The sequence below is a fragment of the Panthera tigris genome, chromosome D4, assembly GCF_018350195.1.
Source record: "Panthera tigris isolate Pti1 chromosome D4, P.tigris_Pti1_mat1.1, whole genome shotgun sequence".
Lineage (NCBI taxonomy): Eukaryota > Metazoa > Chordata > Mammalia > Carnivora > Felidae > Panthera > Panthera tigris.
This window is the reverse complement of record NC_056672.1, coordinates 92,300,421-92,322,188: the sequence shown is the minus strand read 5'-3', so window position 1 is coordinate 92,322,188 and position 21,768 is coordinate 92,300,421. Positions and strand designations below refer to the sequence as shown.

Below are 21,768 nucleotides of genomic sequence, written 5' to 3'. Positions count from 1 at the left end.
AGAGGCTTTGCGCCCTGAGCTGGCGACACACACCCACCCCCCCCCCACTTCCGGGGAAGCGGCTTCAGTGCTGTTGCCGCGTCTCTGCAGCCAAGAAAGGTTTTCCCGACACACGCCTGTCACAGCCTCGCGCCTGAGTGCGGGCCTGGACTGTGGCGTTTATACATCGCTTCCCTCCACTGTTCACGCCGCTGTAAGGACCCACCGGCGCCATCGAGGAGACAGCAAGGCGCCCCGAGCTGCTGAGAAAAGACGCCACCCTGGGCACGACCTGCTTCTCCACCGACGCGGACGCACGCGAGCAGAAACGCAGCCACAGCCTTCCACGCGCCACACGCTCCGACACAAAGACGTTCAGACCCCGTCCCACGGAAGGAGCCGGCACCGATCATCGAAGGCGACGCAAGTTCATTCCAAAGGGAAAGTCTCTTTCAGCAGATACTCTCCCGTCCGAGTGACAACCCCAGTTGCAAATGCAGCCAAGGACCGACTTGAGAGCCCCCCCCCCCCACTCCCGCCCCCTCCGCCTCACTGAGGGCTGCAAGACCGGACCAGAGACGGCCCTGGTGTGGTACACTGAGGATACGGGGCCGACGGGCCCAAGGGCACCTGTACACACACACATCTGTACCCACCACGCTCGTGCACGCCTGTGTATGGGCGCGAGATAAACGTCACCACGGGACTCACCCGCTCCAGTGTCATTTATCTCAAACATCCACCCTCTCGGGCCCCCGGGACTCTGTGTCAAGACCAAGAACTTAAACTTCGCACGTTCCATCATTTGCTCAACGCTTTCGTTACAAAATTCAGTTCTCTACAGGCAGACGAGTGGCAATACGAGACGTACATTTCCATGGTAAGAATTTACAACAGGACGCAAGCCTCAGAAGGGCTTTGGCGAGCGTGAAACATTCACAGAGCTACCAGTGCAATCCTAGAAACTGAAAAATAACGCTTGCCGCATCGGGCCCAAAGAGACGAAAATCTCGACCGCAAAACGCATGCCGTGTGTCTGAAACTCTCCATAGTAAACACGCCTGCCACACCATTCAGCACACAAAGAACCCAGAGGGCGCCTATCGGCCCTTTAAGCACACACGTCGGCTGCCGTGACCGACAGAGCATGCCCACGATGGTCAGGGCACGCCAGAGGCTGACTCACCACACCGAGAGATCCTGAACTTTCCCAGAAGCCTGGCGGGAACGACCGCCCAGCTCTCTGCCGGGAGCACCCCCGCGTCTCTGTCGAGAACGATCCCACCCCACTCGCTCCGCGCGGCCACGTCGAAACCGGCGGTGACGCGGTCGCACGTTTTGACTTCGCAAAGGAAGCCTCCCCACCCGACGGGCCAGAAGGAGGTGCTTTTCGAGAAGCGTGTCGGTCAACTAACGACGAGAAACTCCTCAAAAGACGCGACCCACAGAAGGAGCCACGACAACCTCACACGTGTGTGATTCCTAAAAAGCAAATTAATTACTTTATTACATCTCGGTGCTTTCTTAAAATAAATAGGATGAGAGAATATCGAACACACAGCGAGAAGCACAGGAGAACAAGTTCACTCAGGACCCTTTCAGAGCACTCGGCTTGCGGCCCAGGCGGCCTCCACCACCCACTCGCAGGACGCGGCTGCCGCGGACACGGTATTTACAGACGAATCTTCGGAAGACGGGGGCGCAGACGGGGGAAGCGGGAGGGAGGCCCACAGCCCCCCCTCGGGGTCTGTAGCCTGCTCCCCCCTCCCTGAGGCACGGGGCTCACTTACCTCGTGCTCCACCCACAGTTAGGGAGCAGCTACGTTTGCCTAACTTTTCCTACGGATCTTCGGCGTCTCTACAGTCCAACACAGATTCGAGTAACACTCCCAAGAAGACATGTGCAAAACTAACGTGACTCCGGAATCTTCTGGCAGTTGGGTCAAGTCAAGGCTCAGAGCAGCTGGTCCGTCACACGGCGTCAGGACTGCGACCACGCGACGGCCAGGCAGAGGGGAGCCGCGGCGCACACCCGGCGGGGCCGAAGGCCCGTCTCCCGGGAGCATCTGGTCCGGAGAAGCGTTAGCGACACGACCGTCTGGACCAACGTGGAGAGAACCCGAAGCCGCTCCACCGCAAATGACCACTTACGCCGCTTTTAAAGGCCCAACGGAACAAGATTATCAATCTGGACGAGGAGCCGCGCACTCCTCTCGGGGCGTACTGCTCTTCGGAACAAGAATCCAGACAAGTCACGGAGCGATACGGCCGCTAAAGGGACCGTCGGCTTAGCGCGTCACCTCTCGAGAGAAACATGCTCAGAGTGAACACTGGTCTACTGTACCAAAATCTGTCTTTATTAAAGTGAACAAATCATCAGAGCGCAATCCCAAACTCCGGGAGCGATGGCGGTCACCTGCTCCGCTCGTCTATTTCCAATGAGGCGAAGGCCGGCTGATGGCACCACTCACCGTCCTCATGATTGCGTGGCAGAAAACCATCGCGTCTGTAAACGTCATCTTAGTAGGAGACAGACTTTGCAGATTTCAGTGCTTTTAGTGAACTGGGATTTTCAGTAAACGTTTTCTGAGCAGCAAAGAACGAGAATTTTTTTCAGAAATCTTAGAACTGGATATAAACATTGGCAGTAGACACAATCAATAAATATCATACAGTTTCTCAAACGAACAAGGTTCCCCCAACTTGAATTCCTTTCCTAACGACATTCAAACACCCTGACCCGAGACCGAGCCTCAGCCCTGTGACCCCCACAGGATTACGGCCGGCCGGGGGGGGGGGGGGGGGGGGGGGGGGGGGGGGGGGAGGGGGGTCGGGTCACGTGCAAAAGGGGTCGGGGTAGGAGGGGAGAAAGAGAAGACCATTTTCCATCCACACCGAGGAGAACTTCAAGTAAAGGGATCCACTGCCCGGAGACCTCGCGACACACGCACCCCACGTCCGGCCCCGCGTGGCCGGCGGTGGCCGCGAGCCACCCGGCACGGTGCCTCCTCCCCCTCCTCGCCCCACCTGGCACCCGGTGCGTGTGGGGGGCGCCGCCGGGGAGGCTTTTCTTTTGTCAACCGAAGCCTCTCTGAAAAAGGTGTGCGACTCCGCACGCTTCGTACCAAACGAACGAAAATAATAAACATCGATCCCGTCCGCGCATCCCGCAGGCCGCCCCGCCGGCGCCGGTGTCATTTACGAGTCTGGGTCTTCTTTGGCACCGCGGGCCGCTTGGGCTGCCACAGGTGGTTGTGAATAGTGAGGGCGTCCACGCTGACGGACATGGTTTTGGCCGGGATCAGGTTAAACTGTTTCCGGTCTGAGCTGTACTTATACAGTTTGTCAATCATCTTCTTGGTGATGCTCTTTGGCCCCGTGCCGGTTAACTTGTAGATTTCTTCGGTGTCGGGGTAGTAGCAATAAAGTGCTCGGAACTGGCAGCCCGCGTCCCGGAACAGTATGATGTAGTGGTTGGCGTCGCACTTCTCCAGCTCCTGTGTTGGGGAGTAAAGGAAAAGAGACAGGGACTTGAGGGCCACGCCCAACAGTCACGGCCGCCACAGCGCCCCGCGGGAGCCCTGCCGACGCCCGGCCCCAGCCCTCCCGCCCCGACAGCCAGCGCGGCAGGCGTCACGTGCCACGGAGACTCAGGTCGGGCTACGCGAGAAAAGACGCTTTTACGACGGCGTGAAGAGCCACACACGGTAGGAGCCACCCGAGGAACGCACATCGAAGCCACGCGGGACGCCAAGGGTGCCCCCGGGGGGGCCGCAGCCTAAGGGGAAGGTGGCAGCAGGTGCCGCTGCGGGTGTGACGCCGGGACCTCCCGCTGCCCACCGGGGATCGGAACTCACGTGGGCGGCTGCTCCCACCGCCGCGGTCACAGCGGGCCGCGGCACTTCCGGTCTGAGGTGCGCACCCGGGACGCCGAAGCACCCACGCCGGCACACCGCACGCGCACACGCACGCCCGCCAGCACGCCTGCACGCCTCGCACAACAGCACCGTCAGAACCGTCAGGAAGGCACGGACGGCCGAATGGCCTGCAAGTGACGCGGCTACACGACCCGGGGCCAAGAGCCGCAGAAGGAAGGCGAGCCCTCACCCGCACCCTGACACGGAGGGGCAGAACCGCAACGCTCTGGGAGAAAGGCCCCAAAAGGCCGCCCGGCGAGGGGTTCCCTTCCGCGAAACGACCAGGAGACGCGCGTCCAGCGACGGAGGGCGGGCCGGTGGGAGCGGGGCCGGGGAGCGGCCAAGCGGGACAGGGTTCTCTCTGCGCTCCCACCGCGCGGTGCCGGGGCCACCGCTCCGCCCACGGACGGGAACCCACGGAGCCCACGGACGGGGTGTGTGGTGTGAGGGACACCTCAGTGACGCCGCCAGGAGCAGGAACCGGACGAAAGCGGCACTGCGGGTCCTCGTTACAGCGTCTGGCCCGCTGTGCTCTGAACTAAGCGTCCTGTGTCGCGGACGTTTGTGAACAGATCCTCCTCATGCCTGGAAAGACCTATTTCAACACTGTGCCCTCTCGCTTCCCAAGCCCCAGTCCCGGGGCTCCCGCGACCCGACCAGAGGGTTTCGAGGTCACCGCCCTCCAACAGCAGCTACCGGGTTCCGCCTTGACCCCGCCCCCACCCCGAGTGTGCAGTGGGCCTTTCCAGAGGCGACGTCACGGTGTCCCCAGAACATGCTGCCTGTGGAAGCCGACAAGGACCCAGGAACTTAAAGGATTTGTAAAAACGTGAAACGGTGCCACTGTTCTTCCTAATCATTTTTTGCTTTAGAGACACTTATTTTTCATAAATACACATTGGTTTCGTCACAGTACCGTCGTTAACTCAGAATAACACACAAATACGTGTTTTAAAAGACTAACCGGGAAAAAGAGAATCCAACTCAACAAAAATTGCGTGGAAACACACACACACCGCTGGATGCACCTCCAGACACGGCCCCTGGGGGCAGCCAGTCCCGTCACCGCCCTTTCGAGTCCCCACTCCCACCCTTGCTCCCCTCACGTCCGTGCTTGGCCCGAGCCAACGTGGCGTTCGGAAGGCAGGTTGTCCTGGGTCCCCTGCCCACAGACGCCCCGTGGGAGCTTCCTGGTGCCCTCTGCCCTCCCCTGAGCTCCTCCGGCCCAGCGGCTCGCTCCCACCTGCCTGCGGCATCCTTCCCCTAACCCGCTGCCCGGCCCCCCAGGCTCGTCACCTCCTCACCTACAGCACGGGCCAAGCGTGGCCACCACCTGCCGCTGCGAACGGTTTTATGGGGACAGAGCCACGCCCGTCCGTCCACACACAGTCTGTGGTGGGATTCACACTATGACATCGTGCTGAGCCCCGCAGAGCAGGAACCATTTCCTGTCTGGCCTCTTACGGAAGAAGCCGAGACTCCTCCATCAAGGGCCGCCTCATACCCTAGAATGCCAGCTGCACAGCCGGGACCTGTGAGTTTGCTCCCGGATGGACCCTCAGCACCTGGACCAGCATGAGACGTCAAAGGAAAGGCACGCCCAGCCCCACATGGTGCAGAGGGCGTGGCTCACTCCACACTGAACACCAGTCAGGCTAAGGGCACGTGAGTCCTAACCTTGACTCTCTACTTCCAAATGCCTTCCGCATCGTTCTTGCTGAGACCACCCCATCTCACCTTTAAGACAACCAAGGCCCAGGGCCCCCGGGTGGCTCAGGTGGTTGAGTGTCCAACTCGATTTTGGCTCAGGTCGCGATCCCAGGGTCACGAGATCGAGCCCTGAGGCGGGCTGCGAGCATAGAGCCTGCCTGGGTCTCGCTCTCTCCCCCTCTGCCCCACCCCTGCTCGAGCTCTCCCTGGCTCTCTCTCTCAAAATAAAATACAAAACCCAAGGCCCAGCGGCGTTCTCGCGGCAGGTGTGACGAGTGTTACCCGTAGGAAGGTGGCGGTCAGCGCAACTCTCACCACCGAACTTCCACCTGTGCGGTGACCTGAGCGGACAGAGCTGCTCCTGCCGCCGGGCGCCCCTCCACCCTGAGGACGCCCCTGCCGCCTCCTCCTGGCTCCATCCGCCCACCCGCCACCACCGCAGCCAAGGCCATCGGCGTGCACAAGCTCCGCTCCCCCCGCTACCTACAATCACGCTGTCCCCCGCTGGTGCGCGACGTCCACCCGCTCTCCCCCCGGCTCCCCGCCGCACGGCCCCGCCTGAGCCTCCGGCTCTGTCCCAAGCGCAAGGCCCTCCGGCGCGGCTCGTCCGAAGCCTGCTCTTCCCCGCGTCGCCCCTGGCCCCGCGCCCCAGAGGCCGTGCAGATGGCTCCCGTGCGACGGCGCGCTCTCCCACGCCCCAGCACCGGGGCCCGGGGACTCAGCAGCAGGGCGGCTCAGAGCCACAGCAAGCAACCGCCCTCAGCACGAATTAAGTGCCGTTTTAGGAAGAACCCTTAACTTACAAATACCCTTCGTTCTACACAAAGACTCAGCGGTTGGTAGCGCTATTGAAAACCTCAGTGCTGACGTTTGACACTTGCCTCTAATATGGAATTCTTGTGAGGCTCGTTCACTTTCCCAGCCAGACAGCAGTGAGAGATGGCGTTGTGAATAATCGGCTTGTTTGATTTGCTACTGGGCTCCTTGAACAGCTTGGGACCTGGCGAACAGGCAAGACCCGCGACGTTAATCCCCGAAGACGCGCTCCGGGCGCACATGCTCGAGAACCGACGGTCTCCCAGAGCCAAGCGGCAGCCAGCCTCCCTCAGCAAGGTCCAGCCACCCCAAATCCGTTCGGAAGAATTCTCGACGACAAACGAAGAAAAAGATTAAAGTGGCTGTTAGTGTGTCCCTTTCTACTTTCTCTTTGATCCCCCAAAAAAAGAAAAAGGAAATAGTACGTTTTAAATTCTGAGGCTCCCCAGGACACAACACTCGGCACGGGGCCGCGGGGACAGAAAGGCGCGTCACCCGCCATTGGGGTGGCCGGGGCCCAGCACGGCCCGCCCCACCCGGGCAAGGAGGTGCCCGTGCTCTCCACGGGGGGCGAGGCCGTTACCTGTGTACTCGGCCACGGAGGCGAGAGAGGACGCGGCGGACGCAGTTTCCCAGTCTCTGTCTGTGCTCCTGCTGGGGTTACGGCTCAGCGTGGGCAAGGCTTCCAGGGACTCAACTCTGCCGAAGGAAAGGGCGATGGGACAGGGATGGTCACAGGCACCCCCTGGCGCCCCCACCCACACGGGCTGGTGGGACCCCGCCCCCCCACCATCGGTGCAGGGAAATCCGAGGTGGAGACTTCCGGCAACGCGGGGGCGGGGAGGTGCCGGTCTGTCCGCTCCGCCCTGGGGATCACAACTGTAAGCTTGGGCGAAATACAAAAGCCCGACACCTCAGGTGCGAGAGAGTGACGGGAACAGACCCGCTAGAGGCACGTCGGCCTCCACCAGAGGTCCGTCCGAAGGCTCCACCCCGACAGGGCGGGTCCCCGCTGGCTCGGGAAGCTGGAGGACAAAGTCTCGGACACCGGTGCTGCCGACACTCGAGGGACGAGGCCTCGGACAGGGAGGAGGGAGGGAACGCCGAGGGCTCAGTGCAAAACCCCGGGTCTCAACAACTCTGATCCCTGAGCCGCGTCCCCCAGGGCAGTGTCCACTGAGCACTGCGAAAGCCGGTGGCACCGAGGCTGCGTGAGCTGCTCGCAGAGGAGCAGGGGCTCAAGTCTAAAGCCGGCCCCGGCGACCGACCATTAGAACAAAACCCCAACTGGGATCTGGAGTCCCCGAGACGTGCCCTCCCCGAGGCCCAGACACATGACGAGCAAGAACAAGGTGGCCACGGCCAGGAGAGGACACTCACGGGGAGGACAAGAGGAGACAACAACACACGCAGACGAAGGGACGAGGCAACGGCAGTGGTTATGACGCCCCTGAGCAAACGGTGGGACCGACAGTCACCAGCATCTTCTCCCAGATCCCTTCTTAAGCACAAAGGAGTTTCCCGGGGCCAGCAGGACCCCTGCCCCCGCTGCCAGAAAGGCCCAGTAAGGACACGCCTGACAGGCCGTGCCAAGAAACACACGCTCGCCAAAAACGCGCAGCCTAAAGCTCATCGGGGGGGGGGGGGGGGATCCTCGCTGGGGGCGGCCCGAGACAGCTGGCCTGGACTGTCAGAAGCATCAAGGTCAAGGGAGGGAGAGGAGGGCAGAGACCGGTCTGGCCTAAGGAGGCACAGGATTCACGTGACGAGCGGTCCGAGCAGGGTCCTCGGCCCTCAAGGACACCATGGGACGGCTGGTGACCACAGACGGGGGCTGTGGGCCCCAGGGAAGCGCTATCCGGGAACTGTGGGTACCTGGGGACACGTCCTCGTTCACGGGAAAGACACGCGGCTAAAGTCAAGGCTACAGAGCAAAAGGGCTCCAGCTCGGCGGCAGCGGCCGGCCGCGGAGAGATCGCCCCAGAACCACCGCACACAACCCGCTGCCCCGCGCTCCGCTCCCCCTTACCGCTGGGAAGGCGTGCCCCCCGAGGGCACGCTCTCGGGCTCGGTGGTGGTCGCGGAGGCCAGGGACAGGCTGGAGCCCGACTGGGCGCGGCTCAGGTGATCAGCTGGCGAGACAAGGGAGCTGCTGCGAGGCCCGCCGGGGCCGCCCCGCCCGCCGCAGCCGCCCTGCCCGCCCCGCCCCCGCCCGCTTACGGGTGGAGCAGCACTTGGTCCCCGAGTCGCTGCACGACTCCTCCCGGTGGACGGACTTGGGCCGCGGCTTCCGGGGCTTGGCCTTCGGCTTCCCCAGCCCCTGCTCCTCCAAGATCTGCTGCTGCTTCCTGCGCAAATACTCCTGCTTGATGAGCTCCCGCCGCGCCTTCTCCTCCTCCTTCCGGATGCGCTCTTCCTCGGCTTTGCGCCTGCGGGACACCCGCTCCCCTCAGGCGTGGGCGGCGGCCACCGCGCCTGGTGTCCCTGCACCCCCGCGTCCGACACCCCGTGCCCCCGCCCCCCCCCCCCGCGTCCGACACCCCGTGCCCCTGCCCCCCTCGCCCCCTTGCCCTGCCCCATGTCCCCGCATCCCCGCGTCCGACACCCCGTGCCCCCGCCCCCCTCGCCCCCTTGCCCTGCCCCATGTCCCCGCATCCCCGCGTCCGACACCCCGTGCCCCCGCCCCCCCCGCGTCCGACACCCCGTGCCCCTGCCCCCCTCGCCCCCTTGCCCTGCCCCATGTCCCCGCATCCCCGCGTCCGACACCCCGTGCCCCCGCCCCCCTCGCCCCCTTGCCCTGCCCCATGTCCCCGCATCCCCGCGTCCGACACCCCGTGCCCCCGCCCCCCCACGTCCGACACCCCGTGCCCCTGCCCCCCTCGCCCCCTTGCCCTGCCCCATGTCCCCGCATCCCCGCGTCCAACACCCCGTGCCCCCGCCCCCCCCCGCATCCGACACCCCGTGCCCCTGCACCCCTGCATCTGACACTCCGCGTCCCCACACCCCACACTCTGTGCCCCTGCACCCCTGCGTCCAACACTCTGTGCCTCCCACACCCCACATCTCTGTGCTCTGCACCCCCGCAACCCGCACCCCCACCTCCCACACTTTGTGCCTCCGCAACCCTCACCCCTGCATCCAACACTCTGTGCCCCTGCACCCCTGCATCCAATTCTCCACGCCCCCCGCACCCCGCGACCCTGTGCCCTGTACCCCTGCGACCCACACCCCCACGTCCTTCACTCTGTGCCTCCGCATCCCACACCCCTGCATCGAACAGTCTGTGCCCCACACGCCCACATCCGACACTCCACGCCCCTGCACCCCACGCCCCCACACCTGCACCCGCCTCCCCCCGGTGGACACCCGGCACCCCTGCGGAGCCACGCGACCCCAGGGTGAGCACCGACAGCTCAGGGATGTTGTGCTGAATGAGAGGGACGAGTCCCAGAAGTGCCTCAGCCAGAGCTTGGCCTTGGGGCTGGGCGGGGGAGGCTGGGGCGTGGCAGCAAGGAAGGCGGCAGGGGCGGGGCAGGGCAGGGGCGGGGCGGGGCAGGGGCGGGGCAGGGCAGGCGCCCGCTTACCGGGCCTCGTCTCTCTTGAGCTCCACCTCCGCCTCCAGCTGCTGCTTCCGCACCCTCGCCTCCTCGGCCTTGCGCTGCTGCTTCAGGAGGAAGGCGGCCCGCTTCTTGGCGAGCTCGTCCTCCGCCTTCTGCTCATCCTACGGAGCAGACAACGCGCATCACACCGAGGGACACGGCCCTCCGGGCGCCCGCATGCACGTGTGCACGGAGAACACGCGTGTCCACCGTTCTCCCTGATGAATTAGCGGGGGTTTACAGACGCTAAGATACAAACGGAAACCAGTCCCAGAAACAGCCCCAACCTGGAGCGCCCAAGGGGCTCAGGCCACAATCTCCAGGTCTGTGAGTTCAAGTCCTACACCGGGCTCTGGGCTGACAGCTGGGAGCCTGGAACCTGCTTCAGATCCTGTGTCTCCCCCTCTCTCTGCCCCTCCCCCGCTCACGCAGTGTGTGTGTGTCTCTCTCTCTCTCAAAAATAAACAAACATTTAAAAACAAAACAAAAAAAAGAAACAGCCCCAACCGGCCACCTTCCTCAATGTCTCCTACTGAAGCCAGTTTAGCCGCACGGCTGTGCCCCGGGTTTCCACACAGTGAGCTGACACCCAGATCGATACCCGTTCATTTACAGTTTGAAAGCATTAAAAACCAAACCCTGCTTCTTGCTTTTGGGAAAAGAGAAATCCTGCGCCCTGTGGGAGAAAGACCGTGAAAACAGAAAGGACTCCCCACCATCCGCCTCTCTCCTCCACCTAAGGAGACACTATGAGAAAGGCAGAGACAGAAACAAAACCCCTGGGGAACGTGCCTCCGCCAGCCGTGGCTCTGACACGTGCAGGTCACACGGGATCCCCGAGTCGGGCCCAGGGCAGCAGCCTCACCGGCACGCGGCCCCGATCGCACCAACAGGCCCTGCCCTGTCCTTGCGACATGGGGTGGGGGGCTCGGATCCCTCCCTGGCCCTTCGGGGGGCGGTGGGGGAGGTCCGCCGGCCCCGCTCCGAGCGTAAGGTCCTGACCCGCCAGCTGAGAAGATGCCGGGAGCAGTTTACCTTGAAGAAGAAGCCGACCCCCGGCTTCTGGTCGCCTTCGCTGGCGAGGTCCACGGCGCTCTGAGGGCCCTCCGTCTCCCCGTCCTCGTCAGGGGCCTTCAGGTCCGAGAGGTCCACCTCGATGAGACTGGCCTTGCCTCTGGGGGGCTCATCCACAGGGACGTTCTCCTTCCCTGAGACCGAGGGACAGCTGAGCCCCACCTCCTTCACGCCGCTTTCCAGAACTTCTTTGAGGCTCATCTGTTCGGACAGGATATTTGCGTCTTTGGAAGAAGACAAGACAAGAGTCCGCTGGTTGTTCTCATCGTGGAGCCGGTAGCTGTCAAAGAAGTACTTCTCGGGAGGGTCACCGCCAGGCTCTGCAACACCGTCCCAGCCCGGGTCGGAGGGGGTGCGGGGCGGGCAGGGCCGTAAGTGCGGGAGGCTCTCCACGCTGGGCGTCGGGGTCTTGCTGCGGGAGGAAGCCTGCCGGTCCTTGGGGACTTTCAGGTCGGCCGGCCTCCCGGAGCGGGAATTCCGAGCCTGGCCGAGACGAGGAGGTTTGCGGTGAGCGGCCGTCCCGGGCGGGGAGAGCGGCTCCACAAAGTGGATGGCCGCGCGCACCTGCTGGTCCGGGCCGCCGTGCTTGGGGCCCGGGGCCGGGGCCGGGGCCGCGGGCGGCTTCATGAGCAGCTGCTCCTGCTGCTGCGAGATCCTCAGGATGGCCTGCTGCAGCGTGCTGATGGTCTCGTTCAGCTTCTCGATGGACAGGTCGCACTCGCTCGCGTCCACCGCCCGGCCGGCGTCCTCCAGCAGCGCGGCGGACAGCGCCCTGCTCTTCTCCAGCTCGTGCAGCGCGGCCGGGGCCGTCGCTTTATGCTGCAGGAAGACCGGGCTCTCGGCGTCCACGTCCGGAGACTGCAGGGCGCCTTCCCTCCCCTCCTCCTTCGCGGCCAGCTCCTCCGTCCCGGGGGCCCCGTCGAAGTCCTCCCCGTCGTGCCGCGCACGCTCGCCCGCCGGCCGGCCGGGCTGGCGCGGCGGGGCGGCGCCGTCCGCCTTCCCCTTCTTGACCACGTGCAGGAAGGCGGCCTTCCCCAGCTTCAGCCGCTGCCGCGCGGACAGGGCCTCCACCTCCCTCTTCTGCGCCTCGATGGCCCTGCGCTTCTCCTCCAGCTGCATGTGCAGCTGCACCAGCTCGGAGGCCAGGAGGCTGGCGTGGTCCGCGCTCGGCCCGCCCGGGCTCTGCTCCCTCCGCTGCTTCCACGTGGTCAGCGGGGCCGGGCAGCTCTCCGAGGCGTCCGGCGTGGTCTTCTGGGAGCTGCTGGTGCTGGACCTGGTCTCGCAGCTGTTGAGCCTCTGGAGCTTCCGCTCCGCGAAGCTCGTCATCTTCACGCTGCCGCTGGCCGCGGACACGCCGCTGACCTGGGACACGGCGCTCAGACAGGGGCTCGAGCGGCCGCTGGCGTCGTCCTTGTCCTCGTGCTCCCTCACCTTCATGTCCTCCTGCAGCTTCGCCGACTCCTCCTCGCCGACGTACCCGGCCATCACCACGGGGTGGTCCTCGCCGACCAAGTCCTGCTCGGCTTCCTCCAGGTCTGCGACGTCGGAGTCCGAGTCCTGCCTCAGCACGGCCCACGGCTCGGGGTCGTGGGCGCCGGGGCTCCTGGCACAGCTGACGCAGAACCTGCCCTCCGCGTCGTCAGCGGCCCTGGCCACGTGGAGAAAGAAGCCGTCGACAGACTGTCCCCGGGGGGACGGATCGAAATCACTCACCGCCTGCGGCCCCGTCTCAGCGGGCACGGGGTCCACGCCCGCGGGAGATTCCGGACAGGAGATCGGGGTGAAAGTCCTGGTCGGGTCACGGCCGCCGTGACTGCTGGGCGCCCTCTTGCGCACCAGGGGCTGGTGGCCCTCGCTGGGTCTCTTAGAGGCGAAGCTCCGTGGCCGCCCCTCTCCACACTCGTCCTCCTTGGCGATCGCCTGCTTCTCCTTGGCCGGCCTAAGCACGGCCGGCATCAACGGCTCCAGGAAGAAAGCCTCAGGCTTCCTTTCTAGGGTGTCTGCCAGTCTCTGGGGAGACCTGGCACTTGCCGGCAGGCCCCGGTCGCCGCCATGGGGAACCACGTCCGTTCTGATGACGGCCACGAGCTCTTCATCCTCGATGTGGACGTCGTTCAGGAGGCTTTTGCCATCGGTCTTCAGCGCTGCGGGCTGGGGCTGGTTCTGCGGAGTCAGGTTAATGACACTGGACGCCAGGCTATCCTTGCTGATGGAGCGGGCCAGGCTGACACTGTCACCGGAGCCGGGGTCCAGGTCACAGCTGGCAGCGTGATGGAGAGCAAAGGGCGCTGGCTGAGACACAGGCCTGCAACGTGGGGAAAGAAGCCCGTTGGACACACGCCACCGTCTATTCGAGAAGGGGAGACTCAAACACACGGAGAGACGAGGCACTAGTTACGAAAAGAGAGCACCGGCCTTACGTCTAGGGGATTTAAGCAAACCCTTCCCCGGAGCAGAGGACAACAGAGACCAGCTCAAGTCCGGCAGTCCCCAAACACGTAGGGGACACTTGGTTTGCGCATGAAGAGGCCCCGGGACCTCTTTGTGCCCTTAAAAGCTGCCGAGGCCCCCAAAGAGTCTTCGTCATACGCTCATTGAGCGCTCGCTCCGGCAGCACAGAAGCTAGTATTACATATCGATACCAATGTTTACGGTGCTAACATCAGAGCTGAAACGTTTCAAAAACAAAAAAAATTATGGCAAGAAAGCCATCCCGTAAGGTATGACCGTATTTTCTAAACTGAAAAAGCTTATGTGGAGTGAAACACTCTCGTGATCCTCTCTGCCGTCTGCCTCGGGATTCGATCTGTCAGAAGAATGAGAAAAACCGAGGAGAGGACACCCCAGCACTGTGAGGAAACGGTTCTGAGCCACGGACTCCCTGGGTGGGTCTCGGCGAGCCCAGCGGCCCCTGGACCCCCTCCGGAGAAGGGCAAGGTTAACCTGATGAACAATTCACACAGAAACTTCCTTGAAACACAGAGTTCACCTGTTCTGTTTTTCTGGCCATGCTACCGCTGCACCTCGTGGCTGGCCATCCACTCGGGTCAAAGAATTGGACCGGTGTCGCTGATCTGCAGGGAGGAGGAAGCAGGGCGTTCGGTATTAAGCAGCTGACTTCGTAGCATCTCAAATTCTTGCAACCTAATGTGGAAATTTCTCAAGGAAACGTGCCGTAATTCAGTATACCAGAACTGCCCAAGAAAAACAATGACAACCACGGTACAGCCTTCAAGAGTTTCAGTAAGTAACACGTGACTTACTTAGTATTTAGTCCAAATCATGACATGAGACCATCGGACCTCTAACTAAACATCCATACGTGCAAGTCCTTGCTTATTAGGTACGACAGAACAATTTTCTGTATGCTTCACGTAATTAATGATACTTTCACCAGGGGTGCCTGGGTGGCTCAGTGGTTGGGCAGCTGACTTCGGCTCAGGTCATGATCTCCCGGCTTGCGGGTTCGAGCCCCGTGTCGGGCTCTGTGCTGACAGCTCAGAGCCTGGAGCCTGCCTTGGATTCTGTGTACCTCCCTCTCTCTGCCCCTCCCCCAGTCGTGCTCCGTCTCTCAAAAATAAATAAGTGTTTAAAAAACAAAATGATGCCTTCACCATAAAGACTATACATTCTAGGAAACATCCACACAAATTAAAATTTTCCGGACTACAATGACCAAATCAGAGTAGGAGTATCCCACCGAGGACCATCACCTAATGCATAGGCTGCAGGAGGAAGGACAGAAGACCAAGGCAGGTGCAGGGGACGTGCGCTCTTACCAGGAAGGCCCTCCCCCTGCGCGGTCTTCTGCTGTCTCTGTCTCAGAGGCAGTAAAGGGTGTGACGGGCTAAAGGCAGAGGCGCCTTTCCCCCTGAATGGGAAAGAACAGGAAAAGAGAATCACCAGTGTATCAGTCTCCAAGTTCAATGGCAAATGTATGTAATAAACCACAGAGAATAAACCACAGAGAGAATCACGAATCACGGCAACATACGAGAAAATCACAGGTTCTTTGGGAAAAGTTAATTATTATAAAAATTAGCCAAGAGTACCAAGAACTTCAAACCCGGGATAAATATCCCCAAAACTGCCACTCGGGGACACAGTGGCTTGTGCAGACCCTCCCCTGCCTGGGGCTGCCGGAAGCAGAAGGTGGGGGGGGGGGGGGGGGGAGGCCTCCCACGGCCAACCCCCCCCTACTTTCCCCATCACCCCCACAGAACACGAACTGCGATTCTGAGCGCAAACTAACTGGAGAAGAGAAGCGGACGGGGACTCACAGGTGCTCGGGCTCCTCGGGGTGCAGGCGGTGCCTGTGGCCGCCTTCGGCTGGCAGGGCAGCGGGGGGCTGCACGTCGGCCGGGCTCGCCGCAGCGGGGCTGCCCAGGAAGCTGCGCTTGGTGGCGTTGGAGATGGGAACGGGAGGCCGACTACTCTTGTGGTGCGACACCGTTTTAGCTGCACAAATGGCAATTTACAGAAACGTCCGTGTTATTCGCAGTTACCGAAAACTTAGCAAGAAGCGCCTAAAAAATGAAACAACCCGCAGACTTCTCCCAAAACAAGACGACTGCCGAAAGTGAAAGCTGCAACACCGGCAGGGCGGGAACCAGCCGGCGGCCCGACCACCAGCAGGGACACAGAGCCTCAGCCCAGAACCAGGGGTCCGGTGGTCAGGGGCACCCCAGGTCACCCACCCAAGTAAAACACAAACCACCACATCCCACAGCTCTCATGGGGAGGAGGGTTCTAGACGTGGCACGCTTTGACCTGGGGGACACCCCGCCCAAGTGGCACACGGGCTCCGAATGGGGCGCAGAGCAGCCAAGGGCCCCTCCACAGGCACCGCCACGCGGACTACAGATCCCAGTGGGAGACACGCAGAGGCGGACGCTGGGCCCCTGCAGCCCCACGACGCCTGCTGACAGAAGAGAAGCCCAGGCCCGCTTAACAGGTGGGGCAACCCCGAACGCGGACAGATGCCGCAGGCTGCTGCCAGCAGGCCTGTTGTCAGCCCCGCCACGCAGGCACGGTGCGCCCGCGCACGAAGGGGCCGGGGCAGGGCTGCACCTACACGGGGAGGCGAAAGGCAGGCTCCCCCGGGGCCGGCACAGAGCCCCTCAGAGGGACCGGTCCCCGAGAAGCCAGATGCCCACGTGGTGGCACATCAAGTCTCTCAGACCCGCCGTGGGAGGACCGGTGACCCACTGAAGCAGACGGACACACGTCCCGCCTCGAGTCCGCCTTCCCGTCCGCAGGGCTCAGCCACGCCTGTAGCCGAAAGCAGCCAGCAGGTGCCCACGCCACCCACGTGATGCCAGGGACGTGCCTTACAGCAGAGAGGCGCCGGGGTGGGCCGGTGACCCGTGAGCCCCGCCGTGCCCCCCTTCCCTGCCCTGCTGCCTCCAAGTCTCCCTCCCGCTGTGTCTGAAAAACCACCACCGTCCTTCGGAGGGCAGCCCTTCCAGGCCAGAGCGCGCGTTGTCACCACACCCTGCAGCCAAACGCCACGAGTTTGCCCATCTCCGCCTCCAGTGCCGGCCCTGCTCCCAGGTGATGGTCAACACCTCGGGGTGAAACCCCAGGGGGGCGGGGGCGGTCGGAGACTCCCGGGAAGGCACTCAGGGTCCGGTGCACAGAGAGGGGTCATGTGTAGCACGCGACCTCACAGGACACAGTGGGAAGGAGAGCAACCGGGCAGGGACCAGGACGTGGCCCTCTGCAGAGGCAGAACAGGCGACCAGCCTCTCAAGCAAGAGCTGATGCTAAGGCTCTTGAGCTGGGGAAGCCAGTGACAAGGACAGGGAAATGTACCCGCATTCTTCCCCAAGCCCTGGCACCGTTCGACTAGCCTGCGGCCAACACGACGGGGACATCTGTTGGTCACCATTTCGTTACCGATTAGGCGAAGCATCTCTGCGTGCGTTTACTGGGCATTTGGAGCACCGCTTTATTGAAGTACCTGTGCAAGTCTTTTGCTTTTCTTCTGTTTGTTTTTTTTTTTTTCTCATTGGTATGAACAAGTTTTTTATACGATCTGGGTACTGAGTATACGCTCTGGGTACAGGTATCTGTTGTAAGTTCTAGGAGTGTCTTTTCCCCTTTATAGCTAGTTTTCTTTTTTTTAACTCTTTATCTCCTTTCAATGAAAACAAAGTCTCAATTTTAAGGTGTCTGTGTTACTAATTGTTTCCTTTGTGGCTTTTTAGATTCTTTCTATGGAATCGCAAGGACATGAAGACATTCTTCCATACTGTCTTTTTTTTCCTTTTTAATGTTTATTTATTTTTGAGAAAGAGAGAGAGAGAAAGACCGAGCGCAAGCGAGGGAGGGGCAGAGACAGAGCGAGACCTAGAATACGAAGCAGGCTCCAGGCTCCGAGCTGGCAGCACAGAGCCCGACGCGGGGCTCGAACTCACGAGCCGTGAGAACATGACCTGAGCCGAAGTCGGACTTAACTGAGCTTAACCGACAGAGCCACCCAGGCACCCTTCCATACTATCTTCTTAAGTCCTTACAGATTTGTCCTACCCCGTGGCAAACACAGTTTTTTCTGCCCCACAGACAAGACTAGAGCTGCATTCTTCCCAGCCGAGGAAGAATTTTGTAGGCCATGGGCAGAACGGTGTGGCAAAAGGGGCAAGCTCCTTTGGTCTATTTGTAAAACTCCAATCACTCTCCGAACGAGCCGGATTCTGATCTTACAGGACAAGCACAGGCCCAGAGCCGCACGCTGGGAAAAGCTCTTTGAGGAACGCTCTAGGACATGATGCGAGAGCTGCAGACACGCAGCTATGAGGACAGCGCAGGTCTCTGTGTTCCCAGAGGACAGCACGTAAACGCCACTGTCGCATGACAAGGCGGAGACCCGTTAAGGGCGCCCTGGAGTACTGTATTCGGCATCTCTGGGAGGAAACGGCCATCGATTCCCAGAAGGTTTGTCACTCACCGTCTTTCAGCTCCTGAACATCCCTGGGCTGAACGAAATCTGGTTTGACATTCTCAAACCACCAGAAGAGCTCGGCAATAAAAACCATAACGTTCGGCTGAAAGAAAACAAACAAAAACAGGGACACGATAAATAGTTTATTCATCGATGGTTTTAAAAAATGTGTCTTTAATAATTCATGATTACCTTCAACACTAAGGGAGCATACAGCATGTCTTCTAAGGTGAGATAAAAGCATTTGTTAAGATACTCATTCGAGAACTCCCTCAGAAGCCGAATATTATACAGACTGTCAGCCATCGACGTTACCTCCTTCAAGCATATATCTGACGGGCAAAAAGAAAACTACAGTTTATCATACACACTCTGCTTCACAAGTGTGTTTGCATTTACATATGTGTATACACGTATATATGTGTGTGTGTGTGTGTGTATATGTGTGTATATACGTATATACACACACACACGTGTATATGTACATATGATTTGAAATGAAAACATTTTAAATGAAGGGAATACTGATGTTTAAAAGGATAACATTAAGACACTTAAACACTGTACTAAGTAGAACAAGTAACAAGAAACACAGAAAGTAAGCTCTCCAGAAAAAGACCGGAGAATCTCCAGGCTTTGAGTTTAGTTGTTAACATCTAAAAAAGCACACCAGAAACTTTGAGATCTTAAGCCTGCGGTTCCAGAATGGACAGTACCGTCACTTTTCAGCTGATAAAGGACACTGCTGCATAAAGCTGTTAACATTTTACCAAGTTTCCTGCACCCACTGGACCCCTTGCATGAGGTTATCTCCACCGTGGGGGCGGGGGGGGCAGGCTACCCAAGGAGTAGTCCAGAATACCACTGTTCCCCCCAAACCAGGAGACGACGCGTAGCAGAGGTCTCCCTCCACGAAAGAGGCTGGGGACGGCTGGTCGGCGGCATCTGGGGCGCTGCTCTGCAGGCCGGTGGCGCCCCCGCCGGACCAGCACCGCCAGACAGCTACACGCAGCTCAGACTGAAACGGAAGGAGCCGCGCAGATGACGTGAGAGAACTCTGCCTGCCAATACACGTAAGTAAGAAAAGAACCGATTTAAAAATAATTTTTTTAAATAATTTTATTCTTCAGAAGAAATCACCGGGAAGAGTTCAGAAGCACAGACTACATTTGCGGTGCCCCAAACTCACGACGACGAAGTCAGTCCCCCGCCGCGTCCTGCACGATCAACACAGAACAGTGTTCTAAGCGGACTGACTACGCACTGACACCGCTAAGAGCTGCTTCCTTACTTTGCGCCGATTATGAAACATCACAGATATCGGGATCAGACTCCCAAGGATCGTCCGCTCGGACGGAAGCGTTAACACCACACCTTATCTGATTCAGATCTCTTCCTTCAGTAACGAGATGGCACCGCACCCGCACCCCCACGGTAAGGCTCTCCTCCGCCGGAGACCGCTGCCCGTCATCTAACACTTCAGTAAACTCTTGATTTATTTATCTTGAGAGACAGAGACAGACAGACAGAGATCGAGCAGGGGAGTGACAGAGAGGGAGCGAGAGAATCCCAAGCAGGATCCACACTGACAGTGCAGAAGAGCCGGACACGGGGCCTGAACCCAAAACCGCGGGACCGTGACCTGAGCCGAAGTTAGACACTCAACCGACGGAGCCACCCAGGCGCCCCCGCACCTCCGTGAACTCTTCAATTTCAGCAGCCGCGTTCTCCCTCCACGGGCCCGTTTCTGGCGAGTTACGGCGCCCTCCACCCAGGACACCGTGTTCCCGACGCTCTCCTCCAGCGCCCAGTCGTGGCCGCCGTCCTCTCTCATCTCCACCGTCTTCCCTGCTCGCCGGCGGGGCCCCTGCAGGCTTGGCCTCGTGTTCACACCGGTGCCTTCCTCAAGTGTCGGGGGACCCGTGGCCACCCAGAGTCGAGCGCGGGGCACCGGGACGTGGGCCTCACGGTAGGGGGGCGGGTGGCGGCAGGGGTCTCAGCGATGGCCGCCCGAGGGCAGCGGCCGTGGGTCTTTGACCGAGGCCAGATTCTGCACAGAAGCGTCCTTCCCGGTTTTTTAGCACCGTATATCCACTCACTTAGTCGATGACATGAAGTCGGCGAGACGACACGAAACGAGATACGAAACACGTTGCTCCCTTGAAAAATCACTAACACGAAGAAACGCTGGTAAAAAGCAAAGGTCTTCAAGCACCTTCGTTCGTGCCACTTGAGACGGCGAGAGCAAGCAGGAGCCACGGGAGGCGAGCCGACGCCCCTCACACGTCAGCAGTGTCACACAGCAGTCCGGCGGCCACACACGTTAGGAAACTTCGCTCGCCGCGTAGGTGCGCTCACGTCTGTCACCGGACGAAGTCGCTCCGATACCGCGATCGTCCCCGTGCCGCTCGTCCCGTGGCTTGTTCTGTGCCCCTTCACCCTCTGGCTCTTTTGTCCGCGCCCGCCCACCCCCGCAACGACCAGTTCGTTCTCCGCATTTACGGCGACTTCGGCTTTGTTCTGTACACGCTCCACACACGTGAAATCGACGCTATTTATCTTCATTATTCCTTTTTTCTTATTTCACTCAGCCCAACGGCCTCCAGGTCCGCCCACGTGGTCGCAGATGGCAGGCTTCCGCTCTTTCTCGTGGCCGCCTGATATTCCACCGCGTTTATGAACCAAGTCCCGTCTACCCGTCAGTGACCCCCTCCCCGGCTGGAATGTATGCAGCCTCCTGGGGCAGGCGGACGGAGATCAGGCTCGCCTCCCAGCGTGAAGAATTTTACACAGAGCACTGACGCGGCGATCACCTTGTACCTGCCGGGCCGTGTGCGACACGTCTGGGACTCGAGCCGTCTGGCTCGGCTGCCCCGGGAGCGCGGGCCCATCTCTGAGGCGTGTGGGGAGGAGGTCACCGCGGTGTCCCACGCCCCGGGCGCGTCCGTTCCCCTGCCTCTGCGGGATTCTGCGGGAGCGAGCCGGCCTGCTGCCCCGGCACGAGCCCCCTGCCCTCCTCGCCGCTCCCTAACGAGGTGCTTGCCGCTCCGAGACCAGACGTGCCCCGTGTCCTCCCAGACGGAGCCTGCACTTCAGCACCTTCCTGGTGTCGTGATCTCCGACTGGCGGGAGAGAGAAGACCACCCCCCACTCTCCCTCCTTCAGCGTTCTTTGGCTTTACCTCTTTTCTACCGCACGACATGAACCGAGTTCGCGCTCATTTTCCAGAACGTGCCCTGAGGCCCCCGGCTCTGGCATGCGTGTGTGCGTGTGTGGTGCTCGCTCATTATGCAGTCAGTTGTCTCCTCAACACCGGTGTGTCCCGGGCGCCAGGTCTGCTGGCTGGGACGCGTCCCCGAACAAAACGGATGAAAACCCTGCCCCTCGTGCAGCCCGCGCTAGACGACTGCACCGAGCCTGCGACTTTGAGCCACAAGCACGTGACAGTGTCCTCTTTGGTTTCCGAGCATTGAAGAGTTGAGAGGTTTGGAGAAAGACTTCTCGCTCTGCCGCGCCGCGGGAAACCTGTCGTGGTCTGCGAGCTGCTGAGGCTCCTTCTGGGGCCACGGTCAAGTCCACTTTTTACACACGCTTCCGGGCTCGGCTATTCTCAAAGAGCGGACGGCGTCGCGGTCGGCACGCTGGCCCACGCCGTGACTCTTGCGCTCCACATCCCGTGGCCTTCCTCCACTCGTACCTGCTTCGTCAGCCAGGCCCCGTGACCGAGCTC

At 60.9% G+C, this 21,768-nt stretch overlaps 1 protein-coding gene across 4 annotated transcripts in view; it reads right to left on the bottom strand.

Moving 5' to 3' along the window:
- Nucleotides 1-2,315: 2,315 nt before the first annotated feature.
- The window catches only part of CAMSAP1 (calmodulin regulated spectrin associated protein 1), a 56,289-nt gene continuing 36,836 nt past the window's right edge, over nt 2,316-21,768 (bottom strand). For 3 of the 4 annotated variants that reach the window (XM_042963451.1, XM_042963452.1, XM_042963453.1), the window contains 12 exons: nt 18,231-18,370; nt 18,045-18,141; nt 15,376-15,553; nt 14,875-14,966; nt 14,085-14,169; nt 11,057-13,400; nt 10,007-10,143; nt 8,643-8,851; nt 8,452-8,554; nt 7,006-7,121; nt 6,488-6,606; nt 2,800-3,476 (listed from right to left, as the gene is read on the bottom strand). In XM_042963451.1, the coding sequence (XP_042819385.1) occupies nt 3,174-3,476; nt 6,488-6,606; nt 7,006-7,121; nt 8,452-8,554; nt 8,643-8,851; nt 10,007-10,143; nt 11,057-13,400; nt 14,085-14,169; nt 14,875-14,966; nt 15,376-15,553; nt 18,045-18,141; nt 18,231-18,370 (3,923 nt within the window). In that variant the 3' untranslated portion in view covers nt 2,800-3,173. Of the gene's footprint in view, nt 2,566-2,799; nt 3,477-6,487; nt 6,607-7,005; nt 7,122-8,451; nt 8,555-8,642; nt 8,852-10,006; nt 10,144-11,056; nt 13,401-14,084; nt 14,170-14,874; nt 14,967-15,375; nt 15,554-18,044; nt 18,142-18,230; nt 18,371-21,768 lie in introns of those variants that run through there. The other variant, XR_006210329.1, reaches the window with a different exon arrangement.